The 25,383-nt window shown below is 49.1% G+C and overlaps 1 protein-coding gene across 1 annotated transcript in view; it reads left to right on the forward strand.

Annotated features, from left to right (window-relative positions):
* LOC144784952 (FUN14 domain-containing protein 2-like) overlaps nt 1-25,383 on the forward strand; it is a 57,443-nt gene that overhangs the window by 7,180 nt on the left and 24,880 nt on the right. Inside the window, exon 2 of the mRNA XM_078664067.1 lies at nt 13,470-13,620. Within this exon, the coding sequence (XP_078520193.1) occupies nt 13,470-13,620 (151 nt within the window). The remainder of the gene's footprint in view (nt 1-13,469; nt 13,621-25,383) is intronic.

A 25,383-nucleotide genomic window follows, 5' to 3' on the forward strand; every position in this document is an offset into this window, starting at 1 on the left:
CGCTAGCGCCTCTCACCCTCGGCCAAACAACAGTAACCAAGCCCTCCTCACAGTGTCCTGGGTCCCTCTGCGCGACGCGGCACCCGCGAAGCGGGTGCGGCGAGCTGTGGGCGGTGAGGCGGTGAGGAATGGGCGCCGCTGTCGTCCTATTCAAATCAGGTAAAAGCTCCGTGTAAATGCTCCGTGTAGTCAAGGGGAACCCACAGGAAAGGCAGTGGCGGGAGATTTAATAATCCTCAGAAGGGGAGGGGCAGGGCCAGCAGGGAGAGCGGACCGGAAGGTGGTAAACGGTCTCGCAGGGACTCCTGGCTCCTGGAGTCCCTGCACGCTCGCAGCCCCGCTAGCGCCTCTCACCCTCGGCCAAACAACAGTAACCAAGCCCTCCTCACAGTGTCCTGGGTCCCTCTGCGCGACGCGGCACCCGCGAAGCGGGTGCGGCGAGCTGTGGGCGGTGAGGCGGTGAGGAGGTGAGGAATGGGCGCCGCTGTCGTCCTATTCAAATCAGGTAAAAGCTCCGTGTAAATGCTCCGTGTAGTCAAGGGGAACCCACAGGAAAGGCAGTGGCGGGAGATTTAATAATCCTCAGAAGGGGAGGGGCAGGGCCAGCAGGGAGAGCGGACCGGAAGGTGGTAAACGGTCTCGCAGGGACTCCTGGCTCCTGGAGTCCCTGCACGCTCGCAGCCCCGCTAGCGCCTCTCACCCTCGGCCAAACAACAGTAACCAAGCCCTCCTCACAGTGTCCTGGGTCCCTCTGCGCGACGCGGCACCCGCGAAGCGGGTGCGGCGAGCTGTGGGCGGTGAGGCGGTGAGGAATGGGCGCCGCTGTCGTCCTATTCAAATCAGGTAAAAGCTCCGTGTAAATGCTCCGTGTAGTCAAGGGGAACCCACAGGAAAGGCAGTGGCGGGAGATTTAATAATCCTCAGAAGGGGAGGGGCAGGGCCAGCAGGGAGAGCGGACCGGAAGGTGGTAAACGGTCTCGCAGGGACTCCTGGCTCCTGGAGTCCCTGCACGCTCGCAGCCCCGCTAGCGCCTCTCACCCTCGGCCAAACAACAGTAACCAAGCCCTCCTCACAGTGTCCTGGGTCCCTCTGCGCGACGCGGCACCCGCGAAGCGGGTGCGGCGAGCTGTGGGCGGTGAGGCGGTGAGGAATGGGCGCCGCTGTCGTCCTATTCAAATCAGGTAAAAGCTCCGTGTAAATGCTCCGTGTAGTCAAGGGGAACCCACAGGAAAGGCAGTGGCGGGAGATTTAATAATCCTCAGAAGGGGAGGGGCAGGGCCAGCAGGGAGAGCGGACCGGAAGGTGGTAAACGGTCTCGCAGGGACTCCTGGCTCCTGGAGTCCCTGCACGCTCGCAGCCCCGCTAGCGCCTCTCACCCTCGGCCAAACAACAGTAACCAAGCCCTCCTCACAGTGTCCTGGGTCCCTCTGCGCGACGCGGCACCCGCGAAGCGGGTGCGGCGAGCTGTGGGCGGTGAGGCGGTGAGGAATGGGCGCCGCTGTCGTCCTATTCAAATCAGGTAAAAGCTCCGTGTAAATGCTCCGTGTAGTCAAGGGGAACCCACAGGAAAGGCAGTGGCTGGAGATTTAATAATCCTCAGAAGGGGAGGGGCAGGGCCAGCAGGGAGAGCGGACCGGAAGGTGGTAAACGGTCTCGCAGGGACTCCTGGCTCCTGGAGTCCCTGCACGCTCGCAGCCCCGCTAGCGCCTCTCACCCTCGGCCAAACAACAGTAACCAAGCCCTCCACACAGTGTCCTGGGTCCCTCTGCGCGACGCGGCACCCGCGAAGCGGGTGCGGCGAGCTGTGGGCGGTGAGGCGGTGAGGAATGGGCGCCGCTGTCGTCCTATTCAAATCAGGTAAAAGCTCCGTGTAAATGCTCCGTGTAGTCAAGGGGAACCCACAGGAAAGGCAGTGGCGGGAGATTTAATAATCCTCAGAAGGGGAGGGGCAGGGCCAGCAGGGAGAGCGGACCGGAAGGTGGTAAACGGTCTCGCAGGGACTCCTGGCTCCTGGAGTCCCTGCACGCTCGCAGCCCCGCTAGCGCCTCTCACCCTCGGCCAAACAACAGTAACCAAGCCCTCCTCACAGTGTCCTGGGTCCCTCTGCGCGACGCGGCACCCGCGAAGCGGGTGCGGCGAGCTGTGGGCGGTGAGGCGGTGAGGAATGGGCGCCGCTGTCGTCCTATTCAAATCAGGTAAAAGCTCCGTGTAAATGCTCCGTGTAGTCAAGGGGAACCCACAGGAAAGGCAGTGGCGGGAGATTTAATAATCCTCAGAAGGGGAGGGGCAGGGCCAGCAGGGAGAGCGGACCGGAAGGTGGTAAACGGTCTCGCAGGGACTCCTGGCTCCTGGAGTCCCTGCACGCTCGCAGCCCCGCTAGCGCCTCTCACCCTCGGCCAAACAACAGTAACCAAGCCCTCCTCACAGTGTCCTGGGTCCCTCTGCGCGACGCGGCACCCGCGAAGCGGGTGCGGCGAGCTGTGGGCGGTGAGGCGGTGAGGAATGGGCGCCGCTGTCGTCCTATTCAAATCAGGTAAAAGCTCAGTGTAAATGCTCCGTGTAGTCAAGGGGAACCATGTCATTGCGTGGGTGGCGGGAAGAGTTGGCACCGATTTAGGGAGTGCTGACTGCCTGGCTGCTGCTTCTGAAGCCAGAGGACGGTGGGGTTTGCTGATGCCTGCAGTGTAGAGTGATCAGGGAATGAGCAGTGCCTTCGTCCCCACTGAGGCCTCAGGGGGGGCTGCATATTGTGAAGCTTTAGGCAGGCTTCGCTTCGCATGATCTTCGTTAGTTTGTGGAAAGAACCACGAGGGCAGAGGGTCAGAACTCATCGACCTGGGTGCAGATGGCAGTCAGAGGTTGGTGGATCCAGGCTCCCAGAACAGGGGCATTCATGAAGAAACTCTAAAGTGTGCCCCTGACTCATTTGCTAATAGTTTGTCCAAGATTAATGCTCGATTCTGCAGTAGATTCAGACAGCTGTAGGTTATACTGTGTGGACTAATTCAAATGCTCAGAAGTAACACAAGGCCTTTTTCTTACAAATCATTTTGATTGGAATGGCTTTTGGACCAGTTTTTCCATTGCAACTCTGTCCTCCTCGGATCTTCATGTTTCAGCTTTCAGTGACATTTTTGTATGAGCAGCGTGCAGTAAACCTGTTGTATCATTCTTCTGAGTCGACAATGGGACTGGGAACTTGAGGTACCCATAGTCACCTCAGGCTGGCAAAGTAGGTGTCCTGGGGAGTTCATGCAAATCTCTTATGGAAGCCTGACTTGCTGAGGAGTACCGCAAATGTCACTCTCCCTAACTGAGGAGGCTCAGGCTGGTCTCAACACAGGCCACTCAAGCATCAGATTGGTCATTTTTGGTTCCTTTACGAGCAAACTTATGGGACACGAAGAATCCTCTTGTGTACATGCTGTAGCTGTGTTTTCAGATGAGGAGTTAGGTTGGACCTATGCCCTTGTGTGGGTTTGGTTCTCCGTATGTCCTTGTGCATTCAGCACAGTGAATGCATTCTGGGTGTGTCCATATTGTTTTCTGATAGTGTGTACAGTTTTTAAAAATCCCTTTGTGCTTCTACTTTGAGACAGTGTTTATAACTTTTACACAAAGTGGTTGGAAATGAATGACGATACAGACCGTAATGCGCATGATTTTGATTGGCGGTAATACTCTTGGTCTCGGGACCCCTTCGAATTATAGTTCTTTCACTCATACTCCAGGGACGTGTTTCTAGGTTTCCCCTTGAGTTCCTTCGAGAAACGTGTTCAGTTTGTGCCCTGATACTTCACAGTGGTCTGGGGTTCTAGGATAGCTTTTACAAAGACCAGCATCCGTACTGGAACCTGTTAGGGCCACATGGGGCCTATAAGAAGGCATCAGTGTACGTCATGTGTCAATGCTCTAATCTTCCTTTACAGTCATCTAAACAGCTACACACACAGGCACAGCTTCATTGCACGTGATTCAGAGTGCTGCCTGGAACCTCGCGCAGCGACTCACTCATTCCACTACAGCTCTCTTATTCTATTAAAACTGGAATTTTGGGAGCTCTATTGAAGACCACACAGGGGCAGAGGGCCAGTACTCAGTGATATAGCCCCGCTGGGAGCTCAGTTGAAGACAATGATGTGGCAGCAGGCCGGTATTGAGTGATATAGGCCTGCTGGGAGTATGGTTGAAGACCGCAGAGGACCAGTACTCAGTGATATAGCCCCGCTGGGAGCTCAGTTGAAGACAATGAGGTGACAGTGTGCCGGTATTGAGTGATATATGCCTGCTGGGCACTCTGTTGAACACCATGCACCGGCAGAGGGCCGGTACTGGGTGATATAGGCCTGCTGGGAGTATGGTTGAAGACCATGCAACAGCAGAGGACTGGGACTGGGTGATATGGCCCTGCTGGGAGCACCGTTGAAGACCATGCACCGGCAGAGGGCCAGTACTGAGAGATATACCCCTGCTGGGAGCTCGGTTGAAGACTATGCAGCGGCAGAGGGCCGGTACTGAGAGATATACCCCCGCTGGGAGCTCGGTTGCAGACTATGCAGTGGCAGAGGGCCGGTACTGAGAGAGATACCCCCGCTGGGAGCTCTGTTGAAGACTATGCAGCGCAGAGGGCCGGTACTGAGAGATACAGCCTTTCTTGGAGCTCCGTTGATGACCATGAGGCAACAGAGGGCCGGTACTGAGAGAGAGCCCTGCTGGGAGCTCAGTTGAAGACCATGTAGTGGCAGAGGGCCAGTACAGAGAGATATACCCCTGCTGGGAGCTCCGTTGAAGACCATGCAGCGGCAGAGGGCCGGTACAGAGAGATATAGCCCTGCTGGGAGCTCCGTTGAAGACTATGCAGCGGCAGAGGGCCGGTACTGAGAGATATACCCCCGCTGGGAGCTCGGTTGAAGACTATGCAGTGGCAGAGGGCCGGTACTGAGAGAGATACCCCCGCTGGGAGCTCCGTTGAAGACTATGCAGCGGCAGAGGGCCGGTACTGAGAGATATACCCCTGCTGGGAGCTCGGTTGAAGACTATGCAGCGGCAGAGGGCCGGTACTGAGAGATATACCCCCGCTGGGAGCTCGGTTGAAGACTATGCAGCGGTAGAGGGCCAGCACAGAGAGGGATACCCCCGCTGGGAGCTCCGTTGAAGACTATGCAGCGCAGAGGGCCAGTACTGAGAGATACAGCCTTTCTTGGAGCTCCGTTGATGACCATGAGGCAGCAGAGGGCCGGTACTGAGAGAGAGCCCTGCTGGGAGCTCAGTTGAAGACCATGTAGTGGCAGAGGGCCAGTACAGAGAGATATACCCCTGCTGGGAGATCCGCTGAAGACCATGCAGCGGCAGAGGGCCGGTACTGAGAGATATACACCTGCTGGGAGCTCCGTTGAAGACTATGCAGCGGCAGAGGGCCGGTACTGAGAGATATACCCCCGCTGGGAGCTCGGTTGAAGACTATGCAGCGGCAGAGGGCCAGTACTGAGAGATATATCCCCGCTGGGAGCTCCGTTTAAGATCATGCACCAGCAGAGATCCGGTACTGAGAGATCTAGCCCTGCTGGGAGCTCCGTTGATGACCATGAGGCAATGTATAAATAAGGGGGTTTACCCTAACATAGTCACTGGGACCTGGGTTTTAGTTCCAGTCCCGATTCATTCGCCACGAGTGAGTAGTCCAACCCCCCCGCCCCCCCGCTCTACCCCTCCATAATCTGAGTTTCACTCACGGGCATTAATGATAGTTTCGTGCACTTTTCCCTAACAGAATTACGGAGTTTCATTACCCGCGATCCAGAGGCGGATACGGTCTGATACCGCATCACCGACGGTAAGCCCTTGACATGATGTAATTATGTTAAGGTTGCACAGTGCTCTGTGTTTTTCCACTCGTAATAACCCACAGTAATTAGTACGCCTGGTTTATTTTTAGGCGCGATTGTTCGACCGGCCCCTTTACATCCTTGTCAACTAGCGTCTTTGAAAATTCACATAGCAGGTAAGCCTGTTTCACCAATTGCCGATGTGACTTCCACATCGCACACGGCCCATGTAATTCGTATTTTTCGTGTTTCGTTACAGACACGCACTAAAACTCTGCGTGATGACATCGCCTGTCCCTTTAACAGTCTAAAATTCAGGTATCCTTGAATAACTTACTACTCTATGTCTTGGTCTTGAAGGTGACCCCCACCTCCCCACGTGCCAGTTTTCTGATCATAACGCTCCGGTCACTATTTCAAGCACGCCACTTGGATGTGTGTATATATATATATATATATATATATATATATATATATGTGTATATATATATATATATATATATATATATATATATATATGTATATGTATATATATATATATATATATATATATATATATATTTTTTTTTCTCTTTTCTCCCCACCACCGCTGGTTAAGAGATATGCTGGCTTGGGCGGTCCCGTTGCAGCCACCAGCTGGCTGTGTCAATTCACTCCACAAATCATCAAGGATTATCGATGAAAAACGGGACACCCAGGGCTGCAGTATACAAGAAGTTTATTCGGCAGATGAAGAAAGTACAGCGACGCGTTTCGCCATTACGGCTTTGTCACGCTCGTCTCATGGCATTCAACATCGTTATTTAAACACCACCCTAGTGCACATAGTAAACATTCAGTGAAATGGCGGCGGCCATTTTGTAACATGCATGGAACCGTCATATTGATATCACTTTCGGACTTTACATTTGTATTGTATTGTTTGGTTGTATGCTTTTTTGTTAAATAGGAATTAAATCATAAAAAAGCATGTATTTTGTTATTTACGATCAGTAACCACCAAAACCCGAGTTATACGTATAATACATTACAGTGTGCCATTTTATAGCCAAATGCTAGTATACTCCTAGTATACAGCCCTGGGTGTCCCGTTTTTCATCGATAATCCTTGATGATTTGTGGAGTGAATATATATATATATATTTTTTTTCCACTTAAATTGTACTAATGTGCCACACTAACCATGCTTTATTGTGGCACCACACGTCCACGCCGGTGTATTAATTGATATATGTAGACCTCCTCTAATTAACCATTGTGTAACTATATTGGTCCTATCTAGGGAAGAATAATACCCCCTTGAATAATAATATTTCCATTTACACATTTTAATTAGGTTGCCTGCCCCTTCCTTTCTGGTCCTGAAGAAGACCCCACAGCAAGGGCACGACTAATCCCTGCGTTGATTAGAGGGTCGAAACGTCGACAACCACCTTTCTTGTGTCAACTTCACGCCAACATTATAACATTGATTGTGTTTTGTGAAGTATGCCGCCTTGATTTAAACGCCGAATTTGTAGTAATTTTGTTTTGTATTAAATTGTCAATATAGTTTTTCTAATTGACTGATTTTACTGTCACTAATATCTTTCATCATCACATCCTCACTTTATCACCACTTCCCTCCCTTCGCCTTCCTTGGGGCACTGTACAACCGCCAACAGTGTTTGATAAATTGTTTTGTATATTCAATATACTTTATCCCATTGTGAATTAAACAGTGTGGCTCCATTCAGTGTTTTGGAGAATAATTTTGTGATTTGTATATATTACTTTACGTTCACACTGGGACCCCTTCCTCCTAGTAGATGACCATGAGGCAGCAGAGGGCCGGTACTGAGAGATGAAGCCCTGCTGGGAGCTCAGATGAAAACAATGAGGTGGCAGTGTTATGTTATGTTAATAACACTTCTATAGCGCACAGCTGCCCCAGCCAAGGGGCGTCCCGGCGCTTCAGACAGAGTACCCAAACACAACACAGCAGAGACTAAGACAGCGGCGCACGAAACCGAGAACTAAGATGGATGAGGGAACAAGTGTGTTTTAATCGCCCTCCTAAACTTCAGGAGCTCATCAAGATCACGAATGTGTGACGGAAGAGAGTTCCACAGTTTCGCGGCCAGAACTCGAAAAGATCGGCCTCCCGCCCTACTCAACCTGAACCGAGGGACCACAACCAGGTTTTGACCCGCGGATATGAGAGAGCGCGTAGGCACATATGGCACCAGAAGGTTATCGAGGATCTGAGGAGAGGCCAGCTTAAGGATCTTGAAAGCTAGTGGGCCAGTATTGAGTGATATAGGCCTGCTGGGCACTCCGTTGAAGACCATGCACAGGCAGAGGGCCAGTAAGTACTGAGATATAGCCCTGCTGGGCACTCCGTTGAAGACCATGCAGAGGGCCAGCACTGAGAGATAAAGCCTTGCTGGGAGCTCAGTTGAAGACCGTGCAGCGGCAGAAGGATAGTACGGAGAGATATAGCCCTGCTGGGAGCTCCGTTGAAGACCATGCAGCTTCAGAGGGCCAGTACAGAGAGATATAGCCCTTCTGCGAGCTCCGTTGAAGACCATGCAGTGGCAGAGGGCCGGTACTGAGAGATATGGCCCTGCTGGGAGCTCCTTTGAACACAATAAGGCAGCAGAGGTACCAGTACTGAGAGATATATCCCTGCTGGGAGCTCCGTTGAAGACCATGCAGCGGCAGAGGGCCGGTACTGAGAGATATAGCCCTGCTGGGAGCTCCGTTGAAGACTGTTGGACTTGGGCCTTCTGGCAGGTTCACCCCTGAACCTTTTGCCTTGAAGTATAGTGATGTCTGGTCTTTGCGCACTTTGACACTGTGGCGCAGTGTAAAGTGTGTGCGCTCCCTGAGTGCGTGTGGGAGATAGGCCTGCCCTCCCATAGGAATGCATGGGGAATGTATGTGTCCCTGGTAGTTCCTGATGCGTGGGGTGTACAGGCTCGAGTCTGGTATGTGTGGACTCGGGTGATTGAATGCTGCAAGATGATGTATGCGGCATGAATGTGTCTAGTGGGGAAGTGCCACTTCTAGGAGTTGGCATATTAGTGTAAAATATGCCTGTAGTGTGATTGGCTGGAGCTAGCTGGTGAGCCTGGCTCCAGGAAGGCTGGATGGGTCTGCCCGGTGGTGAGTGGGAGATTACCATGCTGATGGCTGGGGAGGAGTGCACCTGTGTCCTGGATGGGGCTGGGCTTTCCCCACACAATGCTGGCTCCGCCCCCTGTGGTGCGTCTAATGACCCTAGCACTGCCAGTGAATAGAGAGGGTGGTTGGGCCCATCAACAGTGCTCACAGACCAGCTGCGACTGGTTCTGCCCCCACCCTGCCCAAAGACAAAGGATTTGTCTATATAAAAAGAGGCTGTGACCTCTTGAAAAGTGTTCTTGTTCCCAACTTGAATCTGACCAGGGGCATGCTGCTGCTGGGGCCCGGGGTAAGGCTTGCCCCCCCTGGGCACTGCCCAGCCCCTGGCTTGCTGATGGACCCCTGAAGGACTTTGCTGGACTGTTGGTTTGCCCTAGCGCTTGAGATCGCTTTTCTGTTGTCCCTAGTGCTTCGTAGCGCCTTATTTCTGCCCTAACGCTCCGAGCGCTTTATTTTTCCCACAGCGACTGCCCACGCCGCATATTGGCCCGTAATTGCTTCTTCCGAGGCAGCCCACCCCTCTAAAATCACCGCCGTCGGGCCCGGGATTCCCGAGGAGACGCTGTGCCCGCCTCCCTGCTCGGGGCCGCGCTGCCATTGGCGGACCCCTGAGGCAGGAAGCCTGGCAACCGGAGAGAAGACGTGGGCTCCCGTGAGCTAGGGAGAGCCCCGGGCCGCCCCACCTTGAGTCCCGGTCCCGAGATGGGGGACCGGGTGAACAGAGGCGCTGTCGGGCGGGGCTCCCAGGGATCGGGAGAGCCCCCTACCGCCGCCCAGAGAAGAGAAATCCCGCATAGCCGGTGAGTGGGGTCCGGTGCTGTGAAGCGGAGAGGGTGGCGTCGGGGCACATTGCCGGTGTCCGCCCCCCCCCCCTCCTGTGGTGCATAGTCCGTGTGGGGGCGCTGAGAGGCCCCGGGGGCATCACGTTGTTTTTGAGCCCCGAGAGGCTCAGGCGGCATCTTGGGAGTGACCGAGTCCCCCGAGGGGGGACTCCCACAGAAGGGCACAGTTCTTTGTTCGGGCCCACGAAGCTCCCGCATTGCTGAGGGTAGAGCGGCCCCGGCTGGCAGTGGGCCGCTCCCCCCACCCTGGCACACAGTCCTTGAGCCTAGTGAGATGCTTGTGGGGGCATTTCGTTACTACTGCATTTTTGTGTTCAGAGCCTAGAGGGGCTGCATTGCTTCGTTTTGAGCCCAGAGAGGCTCAGGGGGCATTTCTTTGGGCCAGAGCCTGCGAGGCTCCAGCGTGTGGCCACATCCTCCTCCAGCTGCCCAGCACTTCGTGGGCAGCTGCCACGTTTAGGTCTTGGCGCAGTGGCGCAACCTGGACCCTGGACTTTTGATGTCAGTTCTGTGTTAACGTGATTATGCGAAGTGTTCTTTGCTGCACCTCTGAATGTGTTGTAGATGCATCATGTGCCTTGTTCCTTACACCTCTGAATGTGTTGATTATGCATCATGTGTTCTCCTGTGCTGCACCTCGGAATGTGTTGTAGATGCATCATGTGCCTTGTTCCTTACACCGCTGAATATATGTTTGTGAATCATGTGTTTTGTCCTCAGGTCTAGGCCCCTACTTGTATTGTGATACTTAGGTGGTTGCTCTTGCTAGTACAGGTGGTGCTAGTGAGGTCCTGGTTCCCTGCGTGACCTGTTCCTAAAGTGGTTAGGATTGTGTAGGTGGTACTTACCTGATTACCAGTAGTTACTGGTTGTGTGCTATTTTGTGCTACAGTGATTTTCTGTTATGTTCTAAGTGATATTCCAAGGGCTTGATACTGAGCTCGCCCCCTGACCAGAGTCCCAGGACCAGTGGACTCTATTGTGCCTTCCCTGACAAATTGCTGGGACTTGTCTGATCTCCCTGGGCCACTGGGGCCTCGCTGAAGTGTGCCTCGCTCACTCCCCTCAGCAGCTCTTGTCCGGCCGCCCATCCAAGCCTCGAGCCGCGCCGCTCTCCCCTGAGCCGCGCCGCTTCGCTGGGCCGCCCGCATCCTGCCTTCCCGCTCCTCCTCTGAGCCGCACACATTGGTCGCCCCAGAGAAACACTTGTAGCTAGCCGGTCGCCCGCTAAAGCCTACTAAGGAGGTCACTCGCATTATCCTGCGCAACCAGGACGGAAGGTACTGTCCGATAGGGTCTATGTTCTAAGTTCTAGGCCTACAAGTATTGTATTGCTAGTTCTAAAAGTGCTGATTCCTGACAGTGGTCCATGTGGCCCTGTCTTGTACATATCCCCTGTAAATTCTGCTTGTGCCTGTTGGCACATTGTAAAGTGTGTGTTTTATCTAATGTGTTTTGGTGTAATACAAAGGCTATTTTTATACATAACCTTGTGTGGAGTTTCCTTTGTGGTGGGCCCTGGGTGTTGTTGCTGGGGTGCGTGCGCAAATACTTAACTCACATCGCCTCCAAGTTTAGCCTTGCTGCTCGCGCCACGTTACCTAGAGGGTGAGCAGGGGTTATCTTGGCGTGTAACTCCCTTGCCCTGACTTGGGAGTGGTGGTCTCTGACTGACTTTGGCGAAAGCCCTGGCCAGCCAGGGATCCCATTTCTAACAAAGACCATGCAGCTTCAGAGGGCCAGTACAGAGAGATATAGCCCTTCTGCGAGCTCCGTTGAAGACCATGCAGCTTCAGAGGGCCGGTACTGAGAGATATAGCCCTGCTGGGAGCTCCGTTGAAGATCATGCAGAGGGCCAGTACTGAGAGATATAGCCTTGCTGGGAGCTCAGTTGAAGACCATGCAGCGGCAGAAGGATAGTACGGAGAGATATAGCTCTGCTGGGAGCTCCGTTGAAGACCATGCAGCGGCGGAGGGCCAGTACAGAGAGATATAGCCCTTCTGCGAGCTCTGTTGAAGCCCATGCAGCGGCGGAGGGCCAGTACTGAGAGATATAGTCCTGCTGGGAGCTCCGCTGAAGACCATGCAGCGGCAGAGGGCCGGTACTGAGAGATATTCCCCTAATGGGAGCTCCGTTGAAGATCATGCAGCGGCAGAGGGCCAGTACTGAGAGATATAGTCCTGCTGGGAGCTCGGTTGAAGACCATGCAGCGGCAGAGGGCCGGTACTTAGAGATAAAGCCCTGCTGGGAGCTCCGTTGAAAACAATGAGGCAGCAGAGGACTTTTCTAGTAGAATCCTGTTCTCCCATTAGACACCGAGTATCCTAAAAGTGTTGGCTTTAGTCCTGTGACGCACTGAAATCCCCAGATAGCCCTGCCCTGTGGGATACAGTTACACCCACCCGCCCTCAGTGGCATTAGATAGTGTTCTGTGCAACACTGGGCTCCTCCAATGGCTGGGCACAGGAGTTCTCTAGCAGCATTTGTCTGCGTCCTGTGCTCTTCCAGAGGTGGCTCTTTTCCCGAGTGGCACTGTTTTCATCCAGCTGTATTAGATAGTCTTCTGTGCTTCTCCAGTGGTGGGCTTTCCTGTGGGGCACAATTTTCCTCTAGCAGCATTATATTGTGTACTGTGCTCCACAGGTAGTGGTTCTTGTTCTGTGGGGTCACAACCCCCTCCAGTGGCATTAGATTTTATTTTGTGGGACGCTGTACTCCTCCAGTGTTAGGTCTTTTTCAGTCAGGCACAGCTTTCCTCCAGCAGCATTAGATTATGTCCTGTGCTCATCCTTTGGGAAGTCTTGTGTGGAGCACAGCTTTCCCCAGCTGAATTGGATTGTCTCCTGTGCAACACTATGCTCCTTCAGTGATGGGTCTTGTTGGCACAGTTTTCCTCTAGCTGCATTATACTTTGTCCTGTGCTCCTCTGGTGGTGAGCCTTGTCCTTTGGGACACAGCTGTCCTCCAGTGGCATTAGATGTTGTCTTGGAGGGCACTCTACTTTACCCTGTTCCTCCAGATTGTGTCCAATTCTCTTTTGGTGGTGGGTCTTGTCCTGTGGGACAGAGCTTCCCCCATCCCAACAAGATTAGAATGTGTCCTTTGCGGCTCTGTTATGTTCTAATGGTGGGATTTGGCACCTGGGCATCTGCTGTCCCCAGTGCGGGTTCACCTTGTCGTCTGAATACAACAATAAATATTGTTCCGAGTTGTTTTTCACAGAACCTACCTGCACTAAATGCTATTGTTTAAAATATACACACCCCTCCCCCCCCCGCTCACTCCCTGTCCATAGTCTTTTCTGTACCCCCAAACCTTCTACTTTTTAATGTAATTAATATGTATTAGATCTGTCGGAGCGGAGGACGGAGACAGCGCTTACATGTTTAGCGGGACACTGTAGGCAGCCGTATCACCTGCTTCTGAAGGTTTGACCACAAGGCTGGTCACCCGCTTTGCTTTACTCATTGAGCACATTGTGGAAAGGGGATTCAGATGTAAGGATGGGACGGAAGCTCCTCCACTTGTAAGGGTCCTCAAGAACTAGTTGTTCGGTTTCATATTTTTGGGTTCCTTGTTAATCTCTTTTCTGAAGATTGCACGTGTGTTGTTAAATTGCCCCCTCCTTGTTTGCAGAGGCTGCAGAAGAGGCATTAGAGGCTTTGGACCTGGCTGAATACGCAAAGAGGCAGCGCTGGTGGAACAAGATCTTTGGGCAAAACTCTGGACCCCTTGCAGAAAAGTACTCTGTGGGCACGCAGCTGGCAATAGGAGGCGCCACAGGATGGTAAGAAGGAGCATGTATTGACTGAGCGAAGCGTGCCACTCTCTCGCCTACCATTACCTCGTTTCATCACCCCCTCCGCCCAGAGGTCTCATTGAAATTAGCGTCCACTTGATGCCATCTCCTTGGGTTCTTTACCTCGTCACAAATTCCTAACCCTTTCTCACACCAACAGTGTGTTTTGTAGCAATACATTAGTGTATACTGCAGTTAATAAAAACCTACCCCAGTGCTGTTCCTACCCCTAATCTGTTATATATATTTAATTATATGTTTATTGCCTAAATCATGACTTGACAACCTCAAGGAATGCTAGTCCCTTGGTTTGTTTACGCAGCTTGTGAAACTACAGTACACTTCTGTGACATACCGCGCCATGTGCAAGATGCGGCTACATTCACTGCATCAAATCAGGAGGAAATCTCTGTGCTTCAAACACATAAAAACGCTTCCCTTTTAGCTAGTACCTCCAACATCTTCCTCCATCCTGTACACTACAAGCGCAGAAACAAATTACTTAATCGACTCAAACCGCTTTGAGGTACCGTGGAGGGCTCTATAAAAACTTCAATACAATGTTAAAAAAATGAAATTGACATGAAAGTTAATTCAATTTAGAGATTTCTAATACTCTGCCTTACTAAAATATAATTTAAATTAAACTAACAAAAATAACACTAATGTTCACAGTAAACCCTTACCTCAGCCATTGGTAAATATATTACATTAATTTGAGTTCATTTAATGAACATCATTTTTTTTATTTTTATAAAAAGGACATGGGGCCGTTAGTCTAACTCTGGTAGTAGCCGTTGTCTCAGCCCATCCCAGTGGTTCATTGTATATTTATATTAATAGCTACTTTCTTTTTTTATTTTATGTTCTATTTATTTACATTAAAAAAAATATTATAAATAATTTCCCCTCTAGGCCAAGGTAAAGGCCCGCGATGTAATGGTGAATGAGACAATGGGGATGGTATGGTAATGGTCAGAAGAGGTAATGCAGGCAAGGTACTAGTATCCCCCCTTGACTGTCATTGGTGTTCAATTATTAGGGACCTGGGGCTTGTTAGGGCACGTGGGTGGGTGAAGGCGGGCATGTTTGTGTGCACTGCCCCATGCTGGGATTGCGTGTGCAAGACGAGGCCTGAACCACTAGGGTTGTGTATGTGCTTGTTGGATGCAGGATGAGCTATGGTCTGTGTGTTTGCCTGTTCTTGGGGAATGTGCCTTTGAGTAAGAGGCTAGACTCTGGGGGGATGGGTTTCATTCAGCCCTGGGGGGTTGCTAGGGAGGCAGTTCATGGGAATCCATGAAGCTGCTGAGTCTCCTTGCCTCAAATCTTCTACTTTTTAAATTTGTAAATATGGAGTGGATAGCCCAGAGTATACAAAAAAGTGATGGGTGAATGCTTGAAGTAATCTCAGCCACTGGTAATTACTCGGGCCGCATCCCAATCCATTTTTATTTTGCACATCATGCCACCTCAGTTTGAACTCCCCCAAATGCAAATCGTCTTGACCCAGCACCAATGGGAACAGTCCAGCCCAAACTGCCATGCCCTCCCTAAACAGGAAGACAAGCAACCTAGGACCTGTTTCGCCTCAGTTGGGGATCATCAGCCAGGTGTAGCTTGGTTCCAGTGACTCAGAGTGCACGGGACCCACGCCAGGACATACCCATCCCACTGAAGGCAACACACTCTAGTAAACAAAAAAGTGTTGGGTGGAATGCTTACATTAGTTTCAGCCGGGAAACATCCTTTACAACGAAACTTTTACAACGCACTACCATTACGACGCAACTTTTACAACGCAAACCATTACAACGCATAGTGCCGGGGGGCGCTCTAGGATAGGGAATGTATTTAATATACTATCCAACACCTTCCCTACTATCCACGGGGACTGGAGTTGGAATAGTAAATTAAATAAATCACTATCCAGCGCCTAAAAGCATTATGCGTTGTAATGGTATGCGATGTAAAAACCGCGTTGTAAAGGCATGCGATGTAAAAGTATGCGTTGTAACGTCATACATCCGTTTCAGCCACTGGTAATTAGTAGACACAGTTCCCAGACCATCGTTATTTTGCACACCAGGCCTCCTTAAGTTGGACCCAGCTAGATGCCCTGATGTGGGTTGACAGAAAATTTGAACAGATAAAACCTATTTCAGTTTCAAATAAGTTATACCAAATTTTCTAGTTTATATTTCAAGGGCATGTATAACATATACATTTTTCAACATTCTGGTTGCTCCGAAATAGATGGAAAAAGAGGTGTTTATTGAGATGGTCATGCGCGTTGTGATTAGAGAAAGAAAAATAATTCTTTTTAAATAACATCCATGGCTATGAGAGTGACATTCACATTAGCCAAACTCAAAACCGTCTGTCTGAGAGTTTCTTAACCAACTGTTATCTTCCTTGTTTGTAGAGGTAATGACTGAATCAAAGCCCACCACTCAGAGAGATAATTATACTCAATCCAGGCTTTTATTGCTGTCGGCATTTCGACCCGACTGTTGAGGTTAAGCGAAGTCATTCGGGTCTTCATCAGGACGGTGATAGGGGGTGATGTATATAGGTCAACCTATAAAAAAGACAGACACAATAAATAAAGAGTGGGTCCTATTAAAAACACTTGCATCGTCAATAATGTAGGTATAACCACTGACCTAAAACGGTGGAGCCACAACATAGGCGGGGGGAAGGTGTTCAATCCTGATACACCCTTCTCTCTTAGTTAAGTGTCGACAATTTTCACTAATAGAATCTGGGGGTGTAAAATAATTACATTAGGTAAAAATGCCATCTACAAAACATGTATATTCCAAAAAAGCTTATGAGGAAGCCTCGTCCTCACAGTGTGCCGGTCTCATGGGTTCAGCTAAACGATGTCCCCTTCAAATATTCATAAATAATCAAGGCTGAGAATGGGTTTACCGGAGGAAGGTTTGTGTAAGCGGGGATATGGTCAATTGGGGACATTCCTCCATATCATATGGGAATGTCGGTATATGGTAAACTACTGGGGCTCTGTCCATGATGTTACGCAGGAAGTGACAGGTGTGGCTCTCTTGCCGGAAGCTAGGAGATGCTTGCTGAATATTTGGGAGCCTACGGACCTAAACACTGCACAGACCCAATGGGTCACGTTGGGGGCCATGATTGTTAAGCCAAACATAGCACAGCAGTGGGGCTCTGAAGGGCCGCCAACAATAGAGGGGTGGAGAGAAAGTATGGATTGGTGTATGTTCCGTGAAAAAAATGTTTACCTGGCAAGGGGTCGTCTTCGGAGGTGGAACAGTGTCTGGGGCCCATGGAATAATTGCAGAGGGAATATTTGTGTGCCACCTGCAAATGTAGTCTTTGATGTCCCACTTTCCCCATGACCCGTATAGGTGAATATTTATGGTATTGATGTTTCATTCTCCCCCCCCCAAGCCAATATTTATCGTATTGTATGTTGATGCTGTGAGCGACCCTCTTCTGTACTATGCACCGATGTGTTTATTGATGCCTTGTTTTAATAAAAAGAAATATAAAAAAAAATAATCAAGGCTGCAAAGAGCATGCCTTTGTATTATTCACAATGTTGGAATCCATATGTGACCAGGGGAAATAAATTCCAAAAAGTCTGTGCGTTTAATCTGAAAGTGGAGTTGAATCCATTCTTTCGGAAAGGGTGCCTAAGGCATTACTTAAACAAAATCCCTACCAAACCCAATTTTCCAATACAGGACTTAGACCACCTTTGAATTTCACCCCCAGCCCCATCTCACCTCATCTCTCACAAAGTACTCGCTTTTGAGTAGGTGGTGCTGAGAGACACATTGAATGTGGTCTCCAAGAAGGAATATGTCAGATACAATATATCCAAAATGGAAAGTGAAGCCCTGGAATCACTAAAGAATAAAAATAGAATTGTGATTAAATCAGCCGATAAGGGAGGGGCGATAGTGGTACAAAACACCACGGTTTATATAAACACCTCTTTTTCCACCTACTTCAGAGCAACCAGAATGTAGAAAAATGTCGATGTTATACATGAACTTGAAATTTAAAATATAACATTTGGTTTAAGTTATTTGAAACCGCATTGGGTGTGATCTGTTCAAATGTTCTTTCCCCGCTTGCCTGTATTGCAAATGGAGTATTGCAATGTGCTATAGGTTCACACTGTTGTTTGTACTATATGCTACCCAGGTCCTGTTGCCTTCTTGGGTTACCCCATTAGTTTATAACAGACGTTGGTAGAAGCAAAATCTTGTAAGCACTTTAATGCCAACACTTTCTTAGCTTGCCTTCCATTCTCAAGGTGCTTGCCTGTGGATTTCTCTGCTGATAAATTTGAAGACAGAGCTCTGCCATCTCTGCTTCAGGAGACTTCTCAAAATCTGCTTCTTCAACACACCTTGATGTCTCTCTGTTGGTAGGTTTCCTGGTGTGCGTACTAGGTTCTCTGCGCTGACAGGGGATCATTCTCAGGGTCCAGGTTTGCACTTTAAAAACAGTAAATAGGTGATAGATGGCCTATTTGTATAGGTTTCGCTAAGGCTTTTCTGGCGTGCATGGTACTCTTGTATGTCTTAAGTGATGCAAGGTTGTGAGCCTCATACGAGGGCATTGAGCACAAGCAGCGAGGTTGAAAGTTGCATCTGCCACTTTTCAGTGCCATGCAAAAGTTAAATAGAGGTTTGTGTAGCAGCAACTAAAAGTAGGTTCTAGATATCCGCACTTGTACTGTCAAGAGATGTTGGCCCACCTCCATACTGTCTCTTGTACTGTCTATAGACACTGTGTGAAACTGTTTGTGCTTCAGCCAGTGTGAAACATAGATCTTGTGGTCAGAGTTCTCAGTTTTCTATTATACTAATGAGTTGGCAAATGTGCCTTTCAATTGGCTACTTGCCTCTTCTGTTGGGTTTAACCACACTTTAACAAAAATAGTTTATTTCAGTGATGGACCATTTTGCTTCTTTGGTGGGTCACTGAAACAAGACCTAGATCAGAAAGCTAAAATGCCCATCCGGTGCAGTGCCCGCATGCCGTGATGATTCCTGGAAGCAGAAGACTGGATGGTGTCTCTCGAATTTCAGGATGCATATTTGCACATCTTTCGAATTCATGCATTGTACTGGTCTGGTAGTCAGTAGAGGAAAAACATACTCAACAGAAGCCCTTTTGGCCACCGTCAGTAGTAGCTGCAGTGGTGATACGCGCCTCCACTGTGGGATGGTGTGTGCATTGGGAGGAGCTGGATATCAAAGGCCTCTGATCTCTAGATTTGCACGGTTTACACATCACTTTGCTCGAGCTAAGGTCGAATCACCTGGTACTGAAGGTTTTCCTGCCTTCCCTTCACAACCGTATTTGTCTAGATCTTAACAGCCAACATAACTACAGTGTGGTGCATGAATAAATAGGGAGGTGTGATGTCTCCTATTCTCTGCCGGAAAGATCTAAGGCACTCTGCCTGTGCACAGAATCTAGCTGGTCACCAGCCACCTGGCATACCAGAGGTGACAACCTTAGCATCATCTTGCAGACCCCAAGTGGCACATAGATCTGAAGGAGCTCATTGACATTTTTTTGCCCTATGGGTCATCTTTCAGGTAGGTCTGTTCTCCATTCGCGAGAGTGCCCTGCCTACAGCTCTGTGCCGTCCAGTTTCTGCCACATGGAGCCTTGGGATTTGTTTTTAGGTTGATGTGGAATTTTCTGCTTTCCTACGTATTTTCACATATTTTTAATCCCTCAAGAGTCTATTAATGTATGCCAAGACTGTTAATGTATACCAAGACTGGGCTTGATTTATCTGATTGTTTTGAACTGGCCAAGGAAGGTGTGGTATGCAGTCTTCTACTACTCTCCCTATGTTCCCTATGTCGGTTACCATTCTGATTGGATATCCTCTCCCAGGGGCAGGGTCTGCACCCCCACCGTCCTCCCAAGCGTCCACTTTCATGCTGGAGTTTGATCTGGGGACAGCTGGGCTTCTTTCGCTTGCCACAGGAGGTTGTTGTCATTATTCTATCAGCTTGAAGAAGTCACTGTATGTCGATAGGTGGAACCACCTTATTAACTGGGGGTTAAAACCAGTATGTGGATCTCCTGAAAGCACGCCTTTCATATACTTTGAGGTTTTCTTTATTTCACCAAGCGCGTGCAGTGGGCACAGTTAAAGGTTACATTGTTGACGTCTCAGTTCCACGTTGTCTTCTGGATCAGCTCTCTCTCTAAGCCCCTGGCTGTTCTAACATTTTTGAATGAGATAACATACATGTTACCACTTTCTCCCTTTGTCGTGGCTCCCTGGGAGAAGGAAAGCGACTTTCCTGTCCAAGGTGGTGACCCCATTTCATATGAGGCAGTCTATTTCCGTTCCCCACTTTTTTCCATTCACTCCCATCACAGCAAAGAGGTGAGGGTGTATCGGCTGGACCCTGCTCTGGCAGTCTTCTTCAAATTCGACTGAGTTCAGGTCTAACAAGCAGTTGTTTTTTCGATATATGGGCAAGGCATTCCAGGAGAGGCTGCTGGCGCTGTGGGTCACCCTCTGCATAAAAATGTTATGGCCTTGCTAAAAAGTAACCACCTGTGGGAATCCATACTTATTCCACCAGAGCGGAAATGCTAACCTCCTCACTAAACAGGGGAGTTCCCATGGCAGAGATCGGTCACGCAGCGACATGGGCTTCCTTTTCACATTCACAGAGCATTATTGCTGGGACTCTGAAATCAGGAGGGGTGACCATTTTGCTTGTTTTGTACTACATGTCTCCTGGTATTGCCATCCTTCGGACCCACTACGTAGGGGCTACTGCTATGGTGAGGAATCTGCGGGTAGAAGTTTCCATCAGAAGAAACATTTTCTAACCTTTGGTAACAATCTCTCTGTTGGATATGGTGCCTGCAGATTCAGCACCAATCCACTCACATCCCTGTTCTGGGGGATGGTTACATGCTCCACAAGTTATAGGATCCCAGTGTAGTCCTTCACAGCACATCCATGTTTGATCTGATGGTATATGGACTCAGAAACCAATGGATGAGGAACTGACGTCCAGGAGCTTGGGTGGCACTATATGGCTCCATTGATGACACAGCTCCACTGTAATCGACACTGGAGTGGAGCCAATGAAATAAAGCTGTTGCAAACGTTTCTGGATCCAGTGTAGCACTTGGGGATAGTAGAAGAGTGGGGTTTCTGTAGGTAGGCTGTCCAGCATAAAGATAATTATCTCTAATTCTTACATAGCACAAACGTGTCGGGAAATTTTCATTGCAGCCTGTGTCTGTACGTGACAGTGAACACCTTAACAATGAATGTTGAGACTTTATAGAACTCCATATAGCAGACTACATTAGGAGGACTAGTCCAAAGATGAAAGCAGCATGTAAACCACACATTTGAAAAGTACTTTAAATGTTTGTTTACTTGTGGAAGGTCACTTTCACTGACTAGAGAGACATCTGGCTCAGCTGCATCCTGGACAAATGTACAGAAATTACTGCAGGCCCTGGTGGTATTGAGTGGAAGTCACATCTGGAAAGCCTCTCGGGTGCAAAATTGGCATGACCAATAGCTAGTTAGCATTCATTGTCTAACAGTTTTAGTCCTAGCCGTTCTCCATGAGACATCTGCGAGGTGGCCATGTAGGCCATGCTGCATGCCTTCAGAATATACTTTGCTATGTATGCGAGCGAGCGGAGGCCCAGTTTTCAAAAGAAAATGTGGGTTTGATCCCCTCTCCCCACTCCAAGTATGTTGATGAGGTTAGAGGAAGGTGAATAGACATACCAGTAAGTATAAGTTTCTCATGTTGTGACTCTTGTTCCAGGAATCTGTTCCGCAGGCGTACCTGTCCATTAGCCGTCCTCTGTCTGCACCCTTAGGTGCACAGGCAGGAATTGTGGGGAACTGGTAGGATATGAAGCTTCCAGTTCCCTCTCAGTGTAAAGCCCTGTTGGGAAAGGTATAGTCTGGAATCCTGAACCGGAAGTGTGATGTAACTGTGGCAATAATGAGGTGCTAATAGTGAAGTAACAAACTCTCCAAGCTCTTTCACTGATGCATAAGGGGCACAGTCTGAGGCCGCAGAAGCACAGCAAGGCGACGCGTGGAAATAATGAAGCGCTTAGTGAAAAGGATGGGGGGGGGGGGGGGGATAAGGCTGTGACAGCAACTTGCCATTGGCATAGCACAGCACTGACAAGGACACTGCTTCACAGTGAAGGAATGACTGTAACCCTGCTGAGGCATGGGAGAGTACTGAGAGCGATGCAGCAAAGCATAGGCGGTTAATGTTATTTCCTAAATCCATGTACGCAGGGCTTCATTGCACATTAGTTAAAGCCATAACCATTATCTAGTCTGCCTGTCAGAGTGGTAGCGCTGAGAAAGTAAACTAAAAACCTGCGGAGCTGCGTAGAGCAGGCAGTACAAAGCCAAGTCGCCATGCGTGTGCTGAAGAAGCATAGAGCGATTCTGCTTGCAGGCTGTATGCCATGGTGTCCAAAGGTTTGCTCGCCCCTATGGAGAGGGTCCGGTCTCCCAAGTCACCGTCTTTAGGGCCACAAGGAGAAGATGATTGAAAGAAACATGGCAAGGAAACGGAGCAGTTGAAGTGACTTTGGCAGCAAAGAAAAGCTGGGGACTTGGCATAAAGGACCTTGTGTACAATGGTAAAGACTTAAAGATAATCCCCGAAATGACTTGAGAGCAACCATCTTTGTGACACATGTAAAATCCTTGTATGGAGAGTTCTACGCTCGTGAAAAATTATACAAAATCAACTTGACTAGGGGATATTTCCAGACACTCTAGCAGAATCATCGAACCCACTACTCGTAAGATCATATCCCACCTACTTCTGGAAGCAAAGCTGGTTCTACCATCACCCTGACACAGTTCATACTCACATGAGGCATGTGACTTCAAATGGAATGGTGGGTGCTGCAATGACGAGCTCTCCCTTAAGGCAAATGCAAAAGAAGTCAACTGTGGCAGACCGTAACGGACCGAGAACTGTGGCCGACAAAAAGAGAGGATGTTGGCAAGAAGGTATAAGGCCTAAGACCACTAACATGGGAGGAGGATTCCATTTCTGGTGAACAGGGAGGCTGAAGGTTTAGAGGAAAGCGAGGAAAACTAGTGAAGGGCGTTTTTTTAATAAATGTTTTCATTCTAAATAAAGAATATTGAAACAAAGATTCTGGAATGCATATGTGGGAAATGAGGGGCATAAGCATAGAGATACAGAGATGAGGTGGTCCCATCTGATGTCAGTAAACAGTCTGCCCACCATGTTCTGCGTTGAGGAAGATGTTTGACCAGCATTGCCAGGTAAATGGAATTGGTGTAATCAAATGTAGATTCAGTATGATCAATGATTACTGTTACATGAAGAGCTGGACAAAAATGGTAGATTTTCCTAAGAATGTGCAGTTCAGCAAAACAGAAATGTGCTTCCCTTGCCACATGGGCATTGAATGAACAGTGGGAGTCGGTCAGTACCCCCAGGTTACAGATGACATTTGGCCGGGCAGAGTAGTTCTGTTACTATCAGCCAGGAGATGTGTTCCAACACAAGTGGCTGGAAGAAGTGTTCAAAATCAACTTGTTGCTGGGTTAGATTGAGGAAGTTGGCGGACGGTACCAGTGAACAGTTAGTATACAGTGGAGCAGAGGGCCACAGGGTTACAGAGCTGCCCCAAGAAGCCCTCAGTGAGAGAGTGGGTGCTGTTCCTTTATACAGAAATCTGCGCCCCATCTTTTTTGTGCTGTGTGGCGAGGGCCTGCTTATTTAGGTTATTAAAAAGTAAGGGGACAACATGTCGCACAACACAGCTCGGACGTTTCTCATACGAGAAGAAATGGAGAAATGCCACTGTGTAGGGTTTTCATGATGGGAACCATTTGGTCCAACTATGGACTGTCCCTGAGGTTCCAAGTGCAAACCAATATGTAAGCAATCCACTCTGGTTGATGTTGAAAACGACCAATATCTCTGCCATCAACTGGACTTGCAATATCATTTAGGGCTGAGATCATGACCCCTTCAGCGTTTTAACTAAGCTACATGTTAAGCATTACGTAGGCCTCTGCTGCAAATGGTTGCAGCTGACTTAGGGATAATTTTGTCTCTCCATAGCTTACCCCAGGAAAGATAAAAGTGAGATGGGACGAAAGGTATTCAGGTCTGTTGGACTCAACAAGGCTTTCTTTTACAGTGGTTTAACTACCACAAGTGTCCAACGTTCAAGGAGAACAACCTTGGCTGAAGAACGATTAAAGAGTGACAAAAGCTCATTTTTAAAAACAGGGACTAGTAGTTTCAGGAAGTTGGTAAGAATGGGCTCTGTAGAAGAGTCTGTGAGAAGGCTCTCCTTGAGGGCTAGCTACAGATGCTCTTCTATGATGAGGAGAAAGTTTCTAAACCCGATTGGGGTGGGCAACTTAGCAGGAGATAGAGAGTTTTCAATGGGGCTGATGTCACAAATAAAGGCCATCTTGTAAACAAGATCCTGCGGTGTCGTAACAGCGTTTGAGAAGGCAGAATATTGGATTGGGAGGCTGTTGCTGACTACAGCTCTGCTGTTATGTGGAGGACCTCCTTAGAAAGACTGGGACCTCATTAACGTGACCCAAGGAACAGCAAGCTTTTGCCTCCCTGATTTGTACTCTTTATGTACGGACAAAGCTGCCTGGCTATTTTCTCTTGGGTCATAATCTTTCTGCTATGTTCTTTTGGCTCCTGCGTGAACTTGAGATCTTTTAGTTTAGCAGAGAACCAAAGGTGGTTTCTCTTTTTATTGTTAGTGACCGGTTTCTATTTTTTAACGAACTACGTGTCCTCAAGAGCCAGTGGTAACACACTCTAGAGCGAGTTCAAGAGGCTGCCCAGCTTTCCTTCCCTATGAGAGTGGCAGTGGCTGGGTAAGGGTCATATCTGAAATATTTCCAGCTGCGTGATAAGGATTCTGATTTTGGGCTTTTTTAAAATCCTAATTTTGAATGGGAAATGGTTGGTCCCTGCAAAAAGATTTTGCTTTTCTAACAAAATTCTATTGCTGGCTGAGAAGATGTGCACAAGAAAGGGGTCGGCTTCATGGGGTCGGTTTGGCACTGAGCAGCTTTATGTTGTGGATGACCAGGTCACTTACAATAAGTAATAATGTGCCTCAAATCACACATTAGACCTTCTAAAAGAATGGAATTGTCTTTATTGATTGCTCCTTTGCAATCTCTTCAGCCAGTCCTAGGTGATTGGCAAGTGGCGATTTTTGGGGTCCATAGACCAGGACGCAGTTCTAAAACACAAACAGTGACACAGCAGACGCATGGCTAGACAGAGTAGGGCATGATTTCGAGTCCAGCTTCCCACAGATGTCAAGTCCCAAATTCTGGTTACCCTTTTGACACTCTGCCATCGTTCCCGCTCATGTATCCTGTTTTTGGAAGTAGACCCTCCAAGCAAGCTCTGTAGTCCACAGTGTAAAGGTCTCGAAGTCTACCAGTTACACCTGGACGCCCTAGTGGCGAGGGGCTTGGGTCTGATGGTGAATGCGTTTAGCTTCTGAACACTCGTAGTCGGTGCTGGTGACCAGAGTGTGTTTGGCTCACTGGAGAGGTTTCTTGTGCTGGTTGATGGGGCTGTGGCTGACCAGGTAGTAGAGATATATATACACATATATATCACCACTACTCGGTCAGCCACAGCCCCATCAAAGGACCAATCACGGTCACATCAGTGT

This window comes from Lissotriton helveticus, chromosome 10, assembly GCF_964261635.1.
Source record: "Lissotriton helveticus chromosome 10, aLisHel1.1, whole genome shotgun sequence".
In the NCBI taxonomy this organism is placed as follows: Eukaryota; Metazoa; Chordata; class Amphibia; order Caudata; family Salamandridae; genus Lissotriton; species Lissotriton helveticus.